We start from the raw sequence: 20822 nt of genomic DNA on the forward strand, positions 1-20822 counted from the left end.
GTGTGTGTGTGTGTCCACGGTTCTCAGGGACGCTCCTGGTGCCCACTGAGGTGGGGGAAGGGGTTGGTGGTGGACCTTCGGCATCCTTCCGTCCTAAGTGGTCCCTTCCTGGTGGTGCAGGACAAAGCGAAGCCGCCTCTGATTTCACCAGAGCAGATGGGGCAGGGAAAGGAGAAAGTGTAATGGCAGGATCCTAAAATCCAACCAGAATGGCCGCTGAGCTCCTTCCTGGGTGTGTGGAATGACGTACTATGTGCTTCTGATATGCTCAGGGGTGACTATCCCAGCACTGTGTTGCCTGCATTGGTTCAGGGGTTTTCTCTCCTCCTAGATTTCTTGGTCCAATAGCCTATTCACTGTACACATGCCCCAAACTCTGCTGGAGCCAAATTTTCACCATGAGACATGCCTGCGCCAACTCGGCCACCTTCCGGGAATTCAGCCCAAGTCAATACTTTGGAGGACTTCCTGCAGGGTTCAAAGAACCTCTTCCCACAAACAGCCACCATGCAGAACATTCCAGCCCCCCCCCACCCCGTTCCCTGCCATGGACTCCAGCAGGCAACTGCACCCCCACCCACCTTCCCACCAGCGGAGCCTCACCATCCAGAACCCTACCCAGGAAGACAGCCGCGAACGAGCCCTGGTCTGACAGTGGCGGTGAAGTCTTTAAGAAAATGAAGGCGGCTTCCAAATCTAAAACTACCTTTATTTGTGCTTGGCTCAACGTGAGACGCCCTCATCAATCAGCAGAATTATAAAACTGTACAGGAGGTACAAAAATAGGCCATTTAACTTACATAATTACCCTCACATCATCAAGCTTTAAAAATACACATAAAAATTGTACAATCTGGCAGTTTATAAAATATAAAGCTACAAAGAGGATTTTTATGTTCCACAAAGAGGATTGCATCACACAATTAACACATACACATTCAACAATTAACCATCCACAGAGAAGACACAATGGCACAGAATTTTCTTTTTAAAAGAATCACTTAAAACTTAACATTTTTTACCACGACCAAAATATTCACCCTTTATTGACAGAACTCCTGGAAGGCGTCCATCCTGTGGGAGGATACAGTATACCTTTTCCTTTTCCAGTTTTAAAATGGTCAGGGGCGTTGTCCAAAGCAAAGCTGATGTGCTTTAAGCAACTGCAACTGTAGCTGGATATACTTCAGAGTGAAAATTAAATAAATATAAATAGGTTAAATAAATAAGAACACTACATAAGGTTTGCATCTGAGAACGCTGCAGAGTTGACTGGTAATGCTTTCTACGTAAGTGGGGACACCCCCGTCACAGCTTTTGGGACACTGAAAAGGAATACTGTACCCAGCAAACGCACAAGGAGCAGAGGGGGTGGGGACTTTGGCCGGAGTCGTTGGTTAAGGCAGCTCCAGGGGGAGGCTCATTGCAGATGGTTCTTTGTGGTTTTCCAACGAATAGGGAAAAGATTTGTGCTGCGACAAAAGTCAGAACCGGAGTTACTCGTGGGAAATCACTGTTTCATAAAGTACAGGAAGAGTAGACATTTTGGTTTAAAAGATAATTGTCGAACCCTGGAGGGCAGAGTTTTGGTTCATCTGTAGAGGACACCTTTTGACTTCCTTCCAGGAAAGGCCAATGCCTGGTCATACTCAACTAAAAGGACTGCTCCAGGATGGTGAAGGAATGGCCGAAGCAATACGAAGAAAAGGGAATTCAGAAATGAGCACAGAGAAAGCTAAAGAGAATTTAAAGGGGCTGTTCAACAGGTGTGCCATGCTTTGTCTTCCAGCTCTTCCCAGCACTGAAGGCTGCGGAAGTAGAACCAGCCCCCCTTCCGTGAGGACCTCAAGACTGAGGACCCAATGAACAGGGATGGAGCAGGGGGACAGTCTCGGGAAATCCAAAGCTGGCCCGAGTCCAACTTCTGAGAAGACAGCGGCCAAGAGGAGAAAGCCCTCAACCAAATGCCCCCACATCTGTGAGAGAGGTCAGATCAGCAACTGACTCATCTCTTGTACTGCAGTGAGAAAGAATCGCAAAGATAAATGAATCACATTCACACCAAACCTTCCCAAAAGGATCAGGGTTAACTCTGATAAGGATCTTTCTTCTGAGTTGGGGGGAAGAAAATGCTTTGCTAGACCCACTAACCTGTGGGTATTCCAATATAACACACGCAACGGGTCAGAGTGATGACTCACTGGAAAGATCTATGACGACGCCTGCACTGAGACAGAGGGGGAAGGGAAGACACTTTGTACCCGGGGTTTTTTACGTCGGCAAATGGATAGTTTAGGGACTAATCAAGTAACAACAATGATTCCCCAAAGTGCACATGCTCTGACGCCTCGTGACATGTGGAGTTCTTTATAAGCTGATGTTAAAAAGTTTCAAGAAATAACAAGAGAAATTCTGGCAGGTGTGCCAAAGACAGATTCAATACAAGGTTCAACACAAGATTTAAATAAATTATAGTGTCCTCAGGATTCCTAAGAGAAGCGACAAAATTCTGTTGTAAAAATGAAGGGAGCGTACTTTTAAGACTTAAACTGCCTTCCAGGAATCACACTTCAGATCAAATAGCTCAGCTGAGACAGGATGCAGAGGGCTGCAGAACCCTGTTCTAGCAAAGACAGACACCTTTTCACTAGACTGAGCACAACAGAAAACCCAAATTCTACAAACCAGAGGACACCAGGGTGTTTTCATGACAAGTGCCCACGCAAGACCTCTTCAAACCACCCGAAGCAGACGAGTGAGTGGGTTCTGAAAAGGGACAGAAGAAAGAGGAACACAGAGTAACCTGATCAGATCCAGTGGGGCCTGGGACATGGGCAGCTTTAGGACAGAAGAGGTGCAAACCCCAAATGCACGCCCTTTTGCACCCCCGGGGTCTTCTTCATAGAACTAATATTGTTTGTTGTCTCTTTCCCTTATAGGTGCTTATGAAGCAGAGGTTTTGCCTCTCTTGCCCCCACCTCTGTGTCCCTAGCTCATATGGTAAGTGCTTAGGTACAATATGCTGAATAAATGAGTTTGAGAAAGTCAGGTGGTTAGGAATGAATATGATAGGCAGAAGAGGCATTTAAGAAAAAAAGTTGTCCTGCAGGCAGGTTGGGCCAACACAGACAGATGACAAATACTGGGCAGCTAGACATGATCTGGCTACTCTCCCAAGAGAGCATTCAGCAGTGACGAGGCAGCACAGAAAGCTGACAGGCCTGTGACATCACTCATGGCACCTTCTCCACCTCTGACCGTCTCGGGGGCTATCCCCACTCGGGCCCACAGCAAAGTGACCTGCACAGTCACATGGAGAACGGGGCTGGCACAGGCCAATCAGAGTGGAGAGAAGAAACCTGTCTGGCCATATTCCTGAAAAATGAACACTGTGGCACATACAAGACCCCATGATGCCAACCAAGGATCCCAGGGTTCCATGGTCTAAACGAGGTAAATGACGAGGTTCAAGATGTAGGATAATATTTAGGGACAAAAGTGACTTTAGGCATTATGAAAGGAAGGGAACTGAATTCCAGCAAGGCAGCACGAGAGGTTTTGATGAGTGGTCCTCACACACATACACCATCAGAAAACATCTCACAACAAGAAACAGTGATTTCTGTCAGTTAGTAAAACTGGACAGTAACATTCTTACTCCTGAGAGGAGTCTCCGAGTTCACGTAGGACTGAACTGCAATGAACCGTTCCCCCAGCTGGAGAAAGTACACAGAAAACATTTCCTGACACGGTACCCTGACTGCATTTAACCTCTAAGGCTCTCAGTAAAGATGGAGGAATTTTTGGTTGAAACTAAGGTTAAAAATTATATTAATTTTAGGGGGAAAAATAACATGGTATCGACATAATTTAGGGACTATTACTTTGAAGTTGTTTAATACACTTGTATAGTGTTGCTATAGTTTTACTCTTTAGCATTAGAGAATGTTCTAAATCTGAACACTCTTTCTGGAAGGGATGGGGATTTTTTGGTACCACACAAATAGAAGATGTATTATGTATCTTGAATTTCTTCTTCATGAATAAGCTTCAAGTTAAGTTGAGCTTACTTGTGCTAATGTAGCATTCTACAGTATGATCAAAATATAAAGTTATTAAAATCTGCCAAGAGAAACATAAAATCCTGCCTATGAAGTGTGTGGTGACTGGCGTTGGCTCCCAACCCCGACCCATCCTGCTGGCTCCAGGGACAGACCAGCCCCATCGCCAACCCGCTGGCCCAGGGCTCTTCCGGGTGGCTGCTGTGACCCATTTGGCCTGCTCCCCTCGTCCTGAAGGCCTGTCCTTGGCTGGGTCTTAGCTGATCTCCTTCGTGGACAGGGAATGTATCACTTCCTGTCTCCAAATGCTTCTAAACATCCCCAGATGATCCAGGGCACAAAGCCACCAAAAGCCACCATTCAGGCCACCTGTGCACTGGGCCACAGCTGCTTCAGAATAGAGTGTCCTGTTCATTTCCGAGACCTGCAGACATGGCCTCACTTTCCAGCGTGAGACAGTGATTTGTCCCAACACTGCCCCCGAGGAAACACTGGTTACAGTAACCTGGGCTATTTGGGTGCACTTGTGATTTGTGATTGGTGATGGTGATCTCCGGTCCCAAGGGACGACACCTTCTGAACATGCTCTTCCTTCTCCTCGGCACCCCTTGCCTCTGGAGCCCCATTTCTAGCAGAGGTCGCACTAAGTGCATCTCAGCCTGCTGGTTCCAGCAAGCAGGCAAAGCTTAGGATTTCTTCCTTTCTCTTCCTTAAAGGCCCTTAGGCTGATATCAAACAGGAACCTTAAAAAGAAATGTGAGTCTGAAGCAAGTTTATCCATGAGGAGGCAGAGGGTGCTCCTTTCACGACTCTGGGACGAGCCCTTCTTTGCAGATGTTCCCTGATGGCAAAACTTTCAGGGCGAACCTCTTCTCAGCTTTGCGCAGGTCAGGAGGGGTCACCTCTCCCACTTCCCAGGGTCAGCACCCTCTGCCGGCTGCAGAACAGGCAGCTCAAGGCACTGGGTTTGGGAGCCTGGTCTTCCTGCTCAGTGGCTCTGGCTTGTAGAGACCAGGCCCTCAGTCACAGCTGAGGCCACCAGAAGGGAGGCTCCCATGGTTCAAAGGGCCTCTGGAGTCACTGGGGGCTGAGGCTCCGGGGGTGGGTGGAAGTAGTAGGGCTGGAAGAGCCTCTCGTGGCTGCACAGCTCCATGGCCCGGTAGGTGTGTGACAGGAGGTGGGGGAAGCGCGACGTGAAGTAGCGCACGAAGTCTTCGGGGAGGGAGCCCAGGGTCTCCCGCACCTCCACGGGGAGCTCCCGGTAGTGGTGCTTCTGCAAACAGGGCGGACACAGACACAGAGGGTGTCAGTTAGAAAGCCCAAGAAACGTTGGTAAAAGATCCTTTATTTATTATTCAAAGAAGGTAGAATGCTGAACAAGGCCCAGCGTGGGAGAGCAGGGAGGAGCCTCCCTGCCAGAGCGGCTGGTCAGGCCTCTGACGGTCAGGACCTAGCAAGATTTCTGGAAGCCTCGAGTGGAATAAAGTAGCCTGAAGTGTCTGTCCCAATGGGCGTGGAGGACTTGTCTGGGCCTGGGCCCTGTGTGAAGGCTGCTCATTGGCAGCACAGGCCAAGAGCACCCCAGATCCCTCCAGAGCACAAGTGGGGCCCCTGCCCTGAGGTACCGGAGACTGGCCCCGTGTGAGGAAGTGCCCCGAGGGTGCTGAAGAGGGGGTTTATACGGCGCTGTGTCAGGCAGGTAGAGGGTCCCATACAAGTCAGCAGAGACCACAAAGGACACCGGCATCAGAGAGCCTGCTTCCCAGGTAACTCTGCACCTCACTATCCCTGAAGAGAAAACCCGTTTAAGGATAAAAAGCAGTCAAGTCCGGCTAATGCCTTCCCCGCCTCTGCAAGGTCAGAATTCCAAGGTGGATGAAGGACCTGCGGACGATGGATAAGAGAAGGAGCACGGCTGTGCTGCAGCCGCCCAGCCCCCGCCCGGGTTCACAACCCTCACCTTGTTTCTCATGGCTCGGAGGAGATCTCGGACGGAGCCGCCTTTATAGGTTCTGAATTTACGCAGATCTATAAAAGAAGAAGAAGGAATGCAATGTAACAAACACATTTCAAAAGAAAACAACTTCTGGGGCTCCTGGGATTAAGTGTTCAGACTGAAACGCAACCAAACTCCATACTCATAGTGACAGGAACATGTCCCCAGCCTGAACCCCAGGGCAGGGTTCAATGGCATCCCACTGCCTGATCACACCCACGACCAGAAATAACCACCAAGAGCGTGGCACCTACCACTGATCTGTCACTCTAAGAGACAAAAATGAAACACACATCTGTGTAATGGTCATATTTGTATCTAAATCAGACACACCCACAGAAAACCTCAACCCCATAAGTTGAGGTTGAGGTTTCCCACCCCTAACAGCCCGGAGCTGCCATTTCCACATGTGCTTCTTAGAAATGGCTGCAACTTTTGAAACGTTTCTGCCAAAATTTATGCCAGGGGCTTCCGCGTGGTCACCTGTCTGGAGGGGCACAGTGATGTTTTCCCTCCAGTCCATCTTCACCACAGGCCTCCCGCCTCTCTCCAGCTGCTTCACAATCGGGCCGTCCAGGGATTCCTTTTCTATTCGGTCACTCACGTCCTGGGAGGGAAACCAACAAGGACCACAGGTGATGGTCAGTGTGGAGTGAAGCTGGGAGCTGGAGGACTGGCACCAAGTAACACCATTGCTCCATGTGTTGTAGGCCTGGGCCGAAGGGCCTCAGAGCTGGGCAGCAAGCACTCTGCCTGCCCCCATATCCGCTGACGTTTCCCCTGTGAGGAGCTGTGTCTCTTGCTCACTGGGGAGCGGCCACATAGACCATGCTCCACAACCGAGAGGTGTCACACATGCACACCTGTCCACAGACCCCGAGCGCCTCACCCGCATTTCACACACGCACACACATGGCCACAAGTGCGATCTGTCTTAGACAACAACTACAAAAGTTCAGTTTTGATTTGTGACCTCTGCTTTTTGTCTACCCACTAAAACAGGACATGCTAAAATCCATACCGGGTGGAAGGTCGTCACTCCTCATCTGAATATTAGAAAAGACAGATGCAGCCAAGCTTTTCAGAGGCAGAAAACTGGTGACAAGAGTATGGGCTCCAGAGGCCCCTGCCCTGGATTCAAAACCAGACTGTCTGTGGGATGCACGCTAAGCACTGGCCTCTCCGAGCTCCCACCAGGAACACAGGCCCATCGGCAGCTGAGGACCCCGAGTGATGAGCCCCATACACATTAATACTGAGCAGCCTCTCATGGCCCATAGTTTCTTCTTTCCCTGATGAAGGTGAAGTCCTCCTGGCTGACCCTCTAACTTGCAACTGCTAGAGGAAATCTTGGAGGGACTAGATTGTGAACTTAGGGGACACACGGTTCTGAGCTGCAAAGCCAGTACAAGCTGGTTGATAGAGACGGACGCCAGGTGTGTTGACAAGACTTATGATTTGGAGATACTATGAGTTTAAATCCTAACCCGTGGTGAGCGAAGGTCCCTTTGTGTGAGTTTTATTTCTCTTCAAATCTTGTCATTGTCCAAGTGACCTGGCTAGTTTTCCGAAGTCCCTTGAAGACATCAGACCTCAGACTTTTAATGTGATGTCCTATGAAGCACAGCAGTGATCAATCCTAATGTCATACAGACCACGGCAGCCCCGGAAAATGGTGCTAAATCCTCCCTTTCCAATCCGTGCAAAGAGTTACTAAGCATCTGCCATGTGCTAGACCGCATCCCAGGCAGTGGGGACACAGAAATGAACCCAGAAATCAAACGTTCCTGCCCTCAAGGAGCTTACATTCTGGGGGCATCACCACGGCCAAGACTCTAGTCAAGATTCCAGGATAATGTGATGGCCACCTCCCACTCCAAGCTCTGCTCTTGCCCAGACCCAGGAGGAAAAGCACTGCCCCTGCGTGCCTGCTTTCAAAGCTGGCACGCTAGGTAAGATGCATTTGGGTGAGTTACGCTGAACTCATACCAGCAAAGACTCTGAGAAACACATCGTCTTTCCCCAAAGCCACTTGGCAATCCCACAAAGCCCTAAAATAGCCAAAGTGCTTAAGGAGTTCATATCCACTGATCCTATGATTTAACATTTTCTGAATTTATCTTAAGCAAAAAGAGATCTGGGCAAAGACTGAGTAAGATGATGGAAAAGAAATCCAATATAAATAAGTGTTTAAATGTATGAAACTCGAATGAAATTGTATGACACCTGAGATTTGCTTCGAAATAATCTGGAGTGGGGAGGGAGGAAAGAGAGCAGAGGTTCAGTTAGTAATTGTTGCAGCTGGCTGATGGCTAAATGGGAGTTCACGATAGTCCCTCTACTTTTGTGTGCATTTGAAAGTTCCCATAATATAAAGTCTTAAAATTACGGCACAGCCATATGATAGAATACTATAATCGTTAAAATTTCAGAACTTTAACATGGCAAAATACCTAAAACGTTAAATATAGTTAAAAAAAAAGCAAGATACAAAATTGGATACACAGTGTGATCGTAATCACACTTTTATTTTATGAAGAAAATGTATTAAACTGTCAGCCTTGGTTACCTCTCGGTTATGGGATTATGGATCATTTCTTTTATTCCTTGTTCTTTGCTATCTTTTCAAAGTCTGGAAAAAGTTAAATGGAGGTTTTGGACAAAGAAAACAAACATGTCTACCTGGAAGAACTGGAGCTGCTTTTCTAGGCTCCAGAAGAACGGGTGCTTTAGCACGTGTTTCGCCGAGGGGCGCTTCTGAGGGTCCATCGCGATCATCTGCTCTATCAATTCTCTGGCGATGACATCTTCTACAGAGGAGGAAAACAAACACAGGACTCGTCACCACCAGCCTAACGCCACAATGAAATACCCCAAACGTAACCGTCTGTATGCCCTTCGACTCAAAATCCCACTGACAGGAGATCATTCCAGTAACACAATTACGAGCTTGCACCAAACTTCAGCTAATAAGGAGAGTCCTCACCACACAGTTTGTAAAAAGGAATGATTGGAATACCCAATATCAGAGGCTTGGGTAACATCGCTGTGCCTCCGTATACTGGACTGTGGGTCATTGAGATGACGCCTTGACTGAATATGAATTGACATGGAGAGATATTTAAGATGAAGTTGAAAAATGAGAATGTTGCAAAATAGTATGTACTATTTAACACCACTTAAAATAAAAATATGTAGACAGGTCTAGGTAGACGACTGGAATAATATAAATAAACGTATTGGTAGCAGTCATTCATCACTGTATAATGGAAGTATGGGCCTTCTGCTAATCTGTTTCCTTACAGGGAATAAGAAAAATTAACATCTAAGCAAAACAAAAAGTTAGTTTTAATTTTTTCAAAAGGCGGCATTGGGGTGTCATGGGCCAATTATAATGCAGGAAACCCTGAAATCTGGAAGGAAGGCTCGCTGCACCCGCGCCTGGAGAGCGAGGTTGGAGCAAGCTTGTCTGTTCCCAGCGCAGTCTGCGCTCGCTGACAGCTGGTGCAAACATGAGAGTCCAGTTTATGGAGCACGGACTGTGTGTCTTCCTGAATGTCGGTGCAGGAAGGGACCTCACATTATCTAACCCTCTAAAGTCACAAGCTGGAAAACAGGTCCCCAAAGGGGGCCTTGCCCAGGTCACACAAGTAACTGGGTGACCTGAAGGAAACTGAGAGCTTCTTGGCTTTGAGGGAGGTGCTCCAAGGATAACCCTTCCCAGCTCTCCACCAGCTTTGGAAGAAGTCGTCAATTCAGTGAGGCCCACAGGTGAGCAGCCAGAAAGAAGTACCTCTGGGAACACAGCGCCAGCACCATGCCAGCCTGCAGGGGCCACTCGGGCAGCTGAGGAGTGGCTCCTGACCCCTCCCATCCTGCTGCCCTCTCACCGTGCTTCTCGGGGTGTAAGCAGTCGAGGCTGTAGGCTCCCAGGAGGATGTTGGCTTGCCGCTGCAGGGATTTGCCAAAAGGGTGGCTGCCTTCAGATATCACGTAGTAAAAGACGCAGCCCGCAGAGAAGATGTCCACTGTGTAGGTCTGAAAAGAAACGGAGGGCGTGAGAGGCCTTCCGGGGAGGCCTTCTTACCGGCGGCAGAGGAGTGAGTGCTGCTACTTCTTTCCTGGTGTAGGTGTCCTGTGGGATTGGCGGGGCAATTGCCGAGCAGTGCTGAGCACCCTGCAGGCTGCACCAGGGAACGTGGGCTCTGGAGCCGACCGCCTGGAACCCTGCCTCTGCCACCTGCCAGCTGGGAGCCCTTGACTGCTCTGTGCCCTGGCACCTGGATGTAAATGAGAAGAACAATGGTAGGCTCTTCATGGGTTGTTGCGAAGAGGAAGTGTGCTAATATGTGAAAATGGTTACTTAAACCAGCGCTCTACGCAGCAGAGAGTCATTCTCTACCCAACCAGCAGGTAACTCCTCAGAGAGAGGGATTTCTGTGCATTTGCTTCCCTGTTGTACCACCAGGGCCTAGAATGGTGCCTGCACATGATAGGTCCAAAAACTTTGTTAACGAACGAATAAAACAGTTTTTGGTTCAAAACTAGCCTCAGAAAGAAATTACCTGACAAATTTCCAGTGAGGTCATTTTTGATGTTATCTTATACCTCTCATTGATCCCATGAAACCATTCCTTGTCTACAGATGAGCTGCTCTTTAGGGAAAGGGGTGATTTCTAGCTTCTGCTACTTAGGGTGCAACACTGCGTGGTTCCCGAGCACAGCTTGGGTCCCTCTTGCTAGGCTCCACTGCTTACACCAGACACGTGAGGATCTAGTGAGAGAAAGCCAGGAGCGCGTCACCTTCCAGACTGCTAAACGCACGTCTGTAATCCTGTACTGTCACTCACCCTCAAAACAGCCCCATGAGGCGAGCAGAGCCAGTGTCACCTTCCCCAAATGAAGATATGGACAGAAAAGTTCAGTGACAAGCCCAGGGTCACTGCTGGATCGCGACAACCAGGACAAGACTCAGGTCTTCTAATCCGCAAGCCCAATCATCTTTATTCTACCTCATCAGAATGTTCCCGAGGTGGCTGACAGATTCCAGACAGCAGGAACAAGTCCACCACAGCTGAAGCTCTTACCCTGTCACTGTACCTACTTGCTGTATCATGAACGTGTTCCGTTTTCCACAGCCTCTGCTGCCTGATGTCCCCAGCATACTCACCACTGAAGCCGGTGGGCTCTTGTCCTGCAAGCCTGGGTCCCTCTGCTCCCACAGCTCATCTCTATGCTCAAGTTATGTTCTTCCCCAAACTTATTATTGCCCTTTGAAATTTAAATATTTCATAAGCTGATAAAATATGAGTGCCACCAAGTATGAGGTGGGTTGAATCTTTGGAAATACTCAGTAAAAGGGAGTAGCTACAAAAACTGTTGTGGAATTAGATGTGAGCGATTCAAGTGTAAGGAGCTGGGACATAAATAGTTAAAAGTTAGGATTCTGCTCTTAGGAAGTATTTGAAATGTCTAAGTCTCAATCTAGAAGGCACAGAAGCGGCAGGTGAGTGAGCTTTATGCAAGAGAGGAAATGAACCACTCCATTCAGTTGGACCCAAATTTAAAGAAAAGCCCATGACATACATCAGATTTCTATGATTTAACGAATCACATGATTTGCTTTAAGTTAAAATGAAATGTTTAAGGTGTGTATGTATTTTCTTATGATCCTTCATTGTAACTGACTTTGTGATGAACTGACCAGCTGCTCGTCCCCAGTGAACTGGATAAAGGGCTCTATTGTATCTAATCTATTGTAGGCTGGCTGATCCCCTCCAGATCAGGTAACCCTCTGACGTCTTGTGCTAAACAGCAAGGTGCTGAAACACGAATAGGCTCTTAGCAAAAGGATGCAGACACCAGCTTGAAGGGTTCCCGCTGGCCCAATCTGGAATAATTTGAGTATCAAAAGGAGAAACAAAAAGAAAAGGAAAAAAAAAGGACTATAATGATTATAACACTATTTTAAAAATCCGTGAATCCATAATGATTAAAAAAAAAAAAGAAAATAGAAAGGGGATTAAAAAAAGAAAAAAGCTCTTCTTTACAGAAGAATGTCAGCTAATGAATGTGGAAGAATTTCCACTGAGTTAAGTGACTCAGGCAAGAATTCAATGAATGCTAAACCATTGCGTGAAGGACTATTGGTAAACAGGGTATTCACACTGTGCCAAAGTTTCATCCCATGGAACACTAACAACAAAGGGAAAAGGTACCTTTACGGAGGAAAGAAAAGTAGTAACCACCTGTACCAGGTGAGCCAAGCTGGCATCACTAGAGGGGTACAGTAATAATGGTACAACCTGCCATCTCATGCCTCCTGACACTGCGTCCTGTGACTGTTCTTGCCAAAAACATTTAACTTGAATCTAATCGAGTCTTTAGACCTACTTCTACTTTATAGGAAATACAAGGAATAGACAGGCAAGTTAAATACCATCGTGAGGAAACGCGTGAGCAAATCCCAAACGGGGCATTCTATCTATAGACAAGTGCCTGCGCTCTTCACAAAGTCACCGTCATGGAACAAGAAAGGAGGAGGACCGTAGTGGATTAAAGGAGAGAGAATCAAATGCAACGCAAGACGCTTGATTGGGTCCTGGCTTACAAACCAGCTCTGTAAGAGACGTGGGGAAATTTGAATATGGATTGAACATCAGATCATGAAACAGTGTTCATTGTTGAAGTGTGATAATGGTCTGGAGGTTAAGAAGCAGACTGTACTTGTTCTTGGGGAAGAGGGGCTGAGGTATTTAAGAGTGAAGGCCTGGGATGCCTACCTCTTATATTCAAATGGTTCAGCAACAGCTAGAGAGAGTGAAAAATATAAACAAATGTTGAATTTAGGTGGAGGTACTAAGGTATTCACTGAAACATTCTTTTGATTTTCTGTATGTCTAAAAATTCTCAAAATAAAAAATTGGGAACATAAAAACAGAAGAAAAAAAAAGGAATAAAAACCAGAAGTCTGTTCACCTTATGCAAGTTCTGAGTTCCCAAAATAGTGTGAGGGGGGAAGCGACTGGAGGAGCAGGAAAAACCCCAGACAATTATCCACATGGTCCCTTTTGTTCATCTGAACATCAAACAATATGGAAAGCACCAGCAGCGTGCTCGTTGTCAAAGCAACGTCCTTCTCTAGCTACATGTGCTCCAGCCCCAAGTCCTGAAGTTGGAGGCTCTTCCTCCTGAAGATGTAAGAAGAGGCTGGTTCTGCAGCTGTCAAAGGACTGTGCTCATTACTCACGGGGTTCTCCTTGCAGTCTTCGCTCAGCATCTCCGGAGCAATCCAGCCCTCTGTGCCGGGCACTCCTGAACGGCGGCTGAAGCTGTGTCTGCCCACTGCCAGCTTCTTGCAGAGGCCAAAGTCAGAGATCATGGCCTTGATCCTGCCATGTGCGTTGGGCATGGAGAGGAGGATGTTGTGGGGCTTTAGGTCTCTGTGAACTGATACAGAACTCCGGATTAGCCACGAGCAACATCAGGCCTTCTATAACAGGGAGTATGCCCTCCTCAGACTGCCAGTGGGCCTGCTGCTGCGTCTAAACGTTCTTGTTTTCAACTGTGTGAGTCCTCCTCAAATTCTTATACCACATGCACACCAGCGATGCAGCAAAGAGCTTCAACAGAGGCAAGGCCCACCTGAGCAAGTCGGTCACCCCACCCGGGCGCAGCCTGGCAACGGGAAGCCTCTCACCAATGTTCAGGGAGTGCAGGTGAGCCAGACCCGAGGTGGTCTGCTGCAGCAAGGTGATGGGCTCCAGGCCGAGGTGGGCAAAGTCATTCTGCTCCACGTACTGTAAGAGATACAACAGTGAGGTCACGCACGGCACATGGCCCCCTAGGATTCGGCACCTCAGAGAATTTCCTCTTTGTATAAAGGGATTCAAGTTTATTTAGAAAAATCCTGCCTGTAGCTTTTTGCTTTAGTTAACATTTGGTATTGGGTCAGCTCATTTTCTTCGATCATATTTTAAGAAAGAAATGGGAAGTTTTACTGACAACATTCTCTGTCCAAATCCTTATTTTCCAGCAGACTTTCTCCTAGAAGTCATAGGCTAACTTAAACAAAAGCTCTGATTTTCTAGTTTATAATGAGAAAGATAAAAGAGTAAGAAACTCAAGTTCATTGCTTCATACGGGTATAAATACGAGTGAATCCAAATGATACTGAAACAGTTTCACAGTGAACTGGAAACTGAGCTAAAGGAATTTACTGGATGATCATTTTATTTATTTATTTTTAATTTGTTTTACTGGATGATCTTAATGACTCAAGTCGTCAGGACGCATCCCTAAGCCCACACCAACCCTGAGCAGCTCTGGGAGGAAGAACAGGCCAGGCTTCTGGAGGCCAAGAGGGACAGAGATGCTAACTAACTACGACCAAAGACTGCCCTCGGCGGGATGAGGGGACCACACAGTTAAAGTAGGGGTGACCAAAATGCTCTGTGTTTTATTGTGATTAAATGCATATGTAACTTTGTTAAAATGCATCAAACTATACATTTAAAATGAGTACATTTTAACTTCAATAGAAAGTTAACAAAACAAATTAAAAAAAACAAAAACAGGTTGGCAGTCCCCAAGCCATGCCCCAGTTGCCGGGAGAAGGGAGGCTGCAGTGGCGGTGGCAAAGCCACTGGTGACTGCGACCGCGGGGCACCCACCTCCTGCAGAGTCGCCGCGCACAGCTCAATGGCAATGTACTGGAACTGCCGGTCCCTCTCCGTGCAGAAGTAACGGATCACGTTTGGGTGCTCATCTGACTCTCGAAGCAGCTGGACCTCGCGGTCTGCGAAACTGAAACACTCGGGGAGGATCCTCTTGACTGCCACGTCACGGTTGTCGAACATGCCCCTGCAGGACAAGGAGCGGGCGTGAGTTTGGAGGAGCCAGTCGGGTTGCGGAAACGAGAGGAGGCCTGTGGCCCCACAGTGCTCCTCCTGTGACGCAGCGGCCACCTCATCAGCCTCATAGCCCTGGGGGCCCCAAACAACCGTCAGGCAGCCCTGTGGTCATGGAGGCAGCACTCTTCGGTCCGAGTCACCTCTGTGACCCTGCGGTGCCCCTGTGCCTGGCCCACTGCCTGCAAGCCGACAGGCACTCCCACCTGAGGTGGTGAAGGCACAGCGCCCTCCAATCCACTCACCGGTACACGATTGTGCCCTCCGCTCCATGGCCCAGGACATCTTTGGGACAGAATGAAATTTTCCCAACCATCACCATGCTGGTTTCCTCATCTGGGACAAAACAGGAAAAAGAAGAGGCTGTTTTAAACAAACATAACCTAAGAGGTTAGCATGGCTATCAGCTTCCTGAGCTCACATTGAGACATGGGATCGCAGGCTCTGCACCCCAGTCCGCTGGTAGGCAAGAGCTACTGGGTCCGCTCCCCATTCGTGAAAAGGGCCTCCTCCTACCCCGGCCCTTGCCCGCATCTCTGGCCCTACTGTGAGAACGAATCTCTTACAACTTCCCAAAGACAGGAGTTCTCCACAGATGCACCTCAGATTTGCACCTGAAACACTCGGGTAGCGACAGTGGACGTGTGAATGAAGAGAGCCAGTCACAGTATCTCCAGCTTGACACTTAGGACTCTGAGGTCTATCGCACCAGCTTGCGTCAATCCCCTCTAAATACTGGCCCGACAACCGGCCTCAGCCAACCTCCCAGAGGAAAGTGAATCAAAGCTGCATTTTCATCCTTGGCCCCAGCTGGCCTTGCGAATGCTCTCAAGCCAGACACTCAGCGCACCTCTGGTCAGCAGCCCTTGTGGGGAAAAGATGGAGGGAAGGCCAAGGGGGCTCCTAGGAGGCCCTCTGAGGGGGAGAAGCCATGGGATGGGGTGAACCCGGCTCCCAGCGTGGGAGGGACACAGTGAACCCTTGGGAACAGCTCTTCATGACCCCAGGAAGACTCCCAGGAAGGCCATGGTGCTTTGTGGTTCTCAGGTAGTGTTCAAATGGGAGAGAAAACAGCACCAAACGGCAACTCGCTTTACCCTCATCGTCCTGCTCCAGGGAGGGGCTGGTGCCAGCTTTGGAGGCAGAACTGCTAGAGTGGAGCGAGTGGTTGGAGGCTCTGGGAGACGTGCTGGGGCTGCTGGTGCCCGAGCTCTCTGAGTACAGGCCGGACGAGTCCAGGAGCTCGGTGTCCTGAGCCATGTCTCCAGGTGCGTGGAAGGGCAGCTGCTGCTGTTGCAGGAGCTGGATTTTCTCCAGTTCCTTCTGGAACTGCTGGTGCTGGAACTGCTGCTGCTGATGCATGCTCTGGGAAGGGAAACACACATCCAGACAAGTGTAGCCGGACCTCCCGGGAAACAAGCAGGCAGGAAAGGAGGCTCCCTGTGGCAGAGGGAGCAGGTGCACAGGATGGGATGAGACCAGGAGAAGGCATGGGAAGTGAAACCCATTCTATGACTGGAGGTCTTTCTGCCAGTTCGAGCTGCCCCCACAGAGGGGCCTGGCAGGGGCAACAGAAGAGGGCTGCTGTCCTAGGTGGAGGGCTGGGCCAGATGGAGGGGGTCCCATTCAAATTCTAAAATTCTGGGACTCTTACGAAAGTCTGAGAGTTGCTGCAAAAATGAAACCAGGCCAGGAGAATGGGTACCAGGTGTTCGAGAGCATGGTGGATACAGGTAAGACCGGCATCCTGTGTCCTGTGGCCTTGCACTTGGCAGAGGGTAGTACACAGACCGTCAGCAATCCAGAGGCAGAGATGGCAGGTGGGGCCTAGAACCTGGCAGCCATTGGCCCACAACATACAGCCAGGGAGTGGCAGAGTGGGGCTGAGACACGGGGAGCCTGGCCAAGGTCCCATTCCCCCCATTTCATCACACTGTCTTCCCCACAACCCCCGTGCCTCTCATTTATTCTGACAGTTTAAGCCGTCATAATTTGAAGCAGAACTATCTGTGACTATTACTACCCAGGCTCGGGAAGGTGACTTAAGGGACGGATAGTGTCCAGCCACCCCCTGGGAGTTTGCTAGGGCTCCCTCCCTCTCTTCACCTCGTGTGGAAATCCGGGAAATGCCATCTCCTACTGAGTAACCTTGGGAAAGTTATTTAACTTCCCAGAGCTTCAATTTCTTCATGTGTGGGTAGGAGATAAATAATAAGGACAGTGTGAGGTAAAAAACAAAACAATGCAAGTGAACCCATTGAAAGGCATGAAAAGTGCTGCAAAGGGTTATCACTCCTATTCCTATGTGGGACATGAGCTCCCTGAGTACTCGTGATCTATGGAGATAACATTTCAGTGCTCTGAGCAACTTGATGAAGGAATATTCCTCTAGAATATTTTATCCAACTCATAACTTACTCAACTACATAATTTTAGCTCACTTATTTCCAGTCAGAAAGTAGAAGGAATTACCGTGCTGTCTTTTTTACTCTGGCTGATATCTCTAACAGACAGTTTTTAAGGGAGAAAAGTTAAGTAGATTTTCACCTATTGTGTCTACTCTTTTTATATATATATATGTACTCTTTTATATATATGACAATTCAAAAGGATCTGTGAACAAGGTTTACAAATCAGTTTGCATAGTTAACCTGTGAGACGTAGGTATACGATTGTCCTTTCCGGAGACGCCTAGTGTCTCTTTAATTATGTTTTTTTTTTTTTTTTTTTTTTTTTTACAGCAGAACAAGCCTTTTAATTATTTTTATTAATCAAAAAAAGCTTCATTTTTTTATTTAGCTTTCTGACTCTGTGCTTGTGCCTTCAAAACTTTCACAACGATTTTCTGCTCCTCGATAAGGAAAGCGCGCTTGATCCTGTCACGGACACATTTAGCACACATGGATCCACCATAGGCCCTGCTGACATGTTTTTTCGTTTTAGACAACCTCATGAGAACTTTAGGTCTCACAGCACGAACTCCACGGAGTCGGCCTGGGCACACGCCACATGCAGATTTTGGTGCTTTCCCAACCTTCTTGGTATACAGGTAAACAATTCTATTACCAGGGGTTCGGGACAGTCTAGTTTTGTTAGAAGCTGTATTGTAGGACAGCCTCCTACGGTATGTCAAACGCTGGACCATTCTGAATGCCTGTAGCCACCGTCCCCGGAAGAGCTAATTATGTTTTTGAAGATAGCAAATATTGACTTTTAACTGTGAAAAGAAATGTTTTTGCTTATTGTGGTTTTTGTCCAGCCTCACTGCCATCAGGTGACGGGCGCAGAAGTTCAGAAACATGTGGGAGGGTAAAGGGAAGCGGCTGAGCTTTACCAAGGGGTAGGTGATGATGAAGGCCACCCAGCCGATGAGCAGGATGGTGCTTAGAATGATGGTGGCGATGTCCTTGAGCATGGAGTCCACGGGGGCCTCGGGCTTGGCGGGGGCATGAGTGAACTTCTCCTCCACGTCCTGAGAAATGGTGGTGGGCGCGTTCTCTGTAGTCCGGTCAACCAGGTGGATAACCTTACGTGGGAGAGAGTGGCTACGTCACTGCACAACTTCTAGCAAAACGTAAACGAGCCAAACAATCAAGAGAAGCACTGACTCCACTGTAAAATGTGTCAGATTTTTAAAAGCCCATCCAACGATCACAAAGCCAGATAATCGCTGCCTTAGTCAGAGACTGCCTTGAGATGAAGTATGCTGTGATACTGTCATTACTCACAACCAGTTTGCAGAGCAAGGCTTTTGAAAGTGCCTGCAGATCCTTTATTCTTTCAAAAATCCTCACTGAAGGCAAAAGCTCCTTTCTTTGATGGTAGATTTAATATTTGGGAACACTGTGAAGTCATCTGTATAAAGTCTGATGAAAAGACTGGTAGTCAATTTGGTAATACTACTTCACATGAAAAAGGAAAATCGCGAGCGCACACACAGCTATAAAGTAATAAATCAGCTTTCTTTTCTGTGTTTTTTTTTTTTTTTTTTTTTTAAGATTTTGACTTACGTTGCTTGTCAACTTTCAGTGTAACGCCAAAAACAAAATCACTTATTCAAGTATTCCACTATTTTTCAAAGTTTTTGAAAAGCATCAGAACCCTTTGTTAAAGAAAATTTTATTTAGAAGCCCAAAATTAAATTGGATAAAAGTGAAGCTTCTGTCCAAGCTCCTGAGAATCTCTGGGACTTCAAGAAGAATTTTCGAAAAACGCTCCGATTTGTTCTCCAGCCTCTAGTGCTCCAGCTGTGCGTTGTTTACCCAATGAAATGAACATACAGCTCCCTGGCAGGAGCAGGCAGGGCATCCCCCAGGTGCTCACACCTCTCATGCATGGCCCCCAACTTCCACCTACAGCCCCTTCTCCCCGCCTTCAGCTGCCCGCCTCCCACTGTGTATGGGGGTGTATGGCTGACAGCTGAGGAATGTTTGCTGAGCACGTGCCAGGACAACACTCATTTAGTTATATATGCTCAAGTGCGTTCATTAAAAAATTACGGTAAGTCTCATTACCATATAAACGCACCTCAGAGTATTTTGATGGACTTTTAATGGATTCTGTTCAAGATTGGATGATTAAATAGGAAAATGTCAACTGTGGTCATCTCTGGAATTTAGATGAAGGGGGAATGTCTTATTTTCTTTTTTATACTCTTATATTCTAATGCATATGGTCCACTAATGCATATGGTTGGCTTTAATAAAACCAAAATCAGATCAAGATTTTAGGGCACCGATGCTACGCAAGATCACTGTTTTAGGACTCAATACATTTCCCCCACTCGGCTACCTCCACAGATGAAGGAGAACACAGACACTGCACCCTGGGATCCTAAACGTCCATGTGATTTTCTTTTCCTTTCACTCTGGATAAAATCTAAATCTCTAAAGTGAATTTGTTGTGATCGTGGTCTCATAATTTGAAGCAGGACTATCTGTGACTATTACTACCCAGGCTCGGGAAGGCGACTTCAGTCAGCCAAACTTGTCTTCCTCTGATCCTGCCCATGGCTCAGGGCTCTTTCTCAGCTTCCGGCCCCCCGGCAGGGTTGCAGGAGCTGCCAAGGCCGAGTGGCGTGTGGACACCCCCACCCCAACCACACACACACACTGGCCTGCTCCGACCCCTCCTGCAGAGCCACTCTCCAGCATTCTCCACCTGCTCTGTGCCCCAGAAAGCTGCCCCATATGGGCAGGGCAATGGTCTCCCCTGCCTTCTGGCTTCTGATGAAGCTACCAGCAGATGACAGAGAAGGAGGAGAATGAGGTCAAGTTCTTTGGGGCTGCTGAATAGCCTCAAATGAAGCTCTAGGCTCCTGGTCTGGCCTTTTCCAATCCCTCCACTCGCGATTCAGGCCGAAGGAGCGTGCTAAGGGATAACCTGGAACTGTCTACTGTGTTCAACTTCCCTCACATCATTCTAATGTGAGTGGCCATCTGTCTCCAGCTGACCCTGACTACACACTCTACCTCCCCAGGGCAGCCCAGGTCAGAACCTGATGGCAGCTACCACCTGGGTAGGCCTCCCTGCTGCCCAACCTCCAAATCTGCGGCTGTCCTGCGTCCCTGCCAGACAAAGCAACCAAAGCAGGCCACTCCTGGGTTCTCAGAACTTCAGGTCTCCCCACTTCCTTTCTTTGTCAACTTCGCTCTGCTGCCAGGCTGGTTCAAGGCTTGGTAGCATGGTTCCTCTGTAGCCATGTGATCTCTTTTCCTACTGTTCCCTACCTGGTAGCCTCGGATCTGGTCGGGCCTGTCTCCTCAGCCTCAGAGCTGGAAACGCCAGGGTTAGTCCCAGCTCCAGGCCTTTATGCTGCTGTTCTCTTCCCTTCAGTGCCCTCTGGCTCTGTCCCAC

General features: G+C 48.2%; 1 protein-coding gene and 1 pseudogene across 4 annotated transcripts in view; both read right to left on the bottom strand.

The window, feature by feature from the left end:
* Positions 1-688: 688 nt before the first annotated feature.
* ERN1 (endoplasmic reticulum to nucleus signaling 1) overlaps positions 689-20822 on the bottom strand; it is an 80567-nt gene continuing 60433 nt past the window's right edge. For 3 of the 4 annotated variants that reach the window (XM_019732980.2, XM_074320866.1, XM_074320868.1), the window contains 11 exons: positions 18301-18492; positions 16064-16331; positions 15212-15302; positions 14730-14919; positions 13757-13856; positions 13307-13506; positions 9948-10095; positions 8740-8867; positions 6541-6664; positions 6022-6089; positions 4983-5334 (listed from right to left, as the gene is read on the bottom strand). In XM_019732980.2, the coding sequence (XP_019588539.1) occupies positions 5122-5334; positions 6022-6089; positions 6541-6664; positions 8740-8867; positions 9948-10095; positions 13307-13506; positions 13757-13856; positions 14730-14919; positions 15212-15302; positions 16064-16331; positions 18301-18492 (1722 nt within the window). In that variant the 3' untranslated portion in view covers positions 4983-5121. Of the gene's footprint in view, positions 5335-6021; positions 6090-6540; positions 6665-8739; positions 8868-9947; positions 10096-13306; positions 13507-13756; positions 13857-14729; positions 14920-15211; positions 15303-16063; positions 16332-18300; positions 18493-20822 lie in introns of all 4 variants that reach the window. The other variant, XM_019732982.2, reaches the window with a different exon arrangement.
* On the bottom strand, positions 17715-18158 carry LOC109446582 (large ribosomal subunit protein eL34; annotated as a pseudogene).

Source organism: Rhinolophus sinicus, linkage group LG15 (genome assembly GCF_036562045.2).
Source record: "Rhinolophus sinicus isolate RSC01 linkage group LG15, ASM3656204v1, whole genome shotgun sequence".
Lineage (NCBI taxonomy): Eukaryota > Metazoa > Chordata > Mammalia > Chiroptera > Rhinolophidae > Rhinolophus > Rhinolophus sinicus.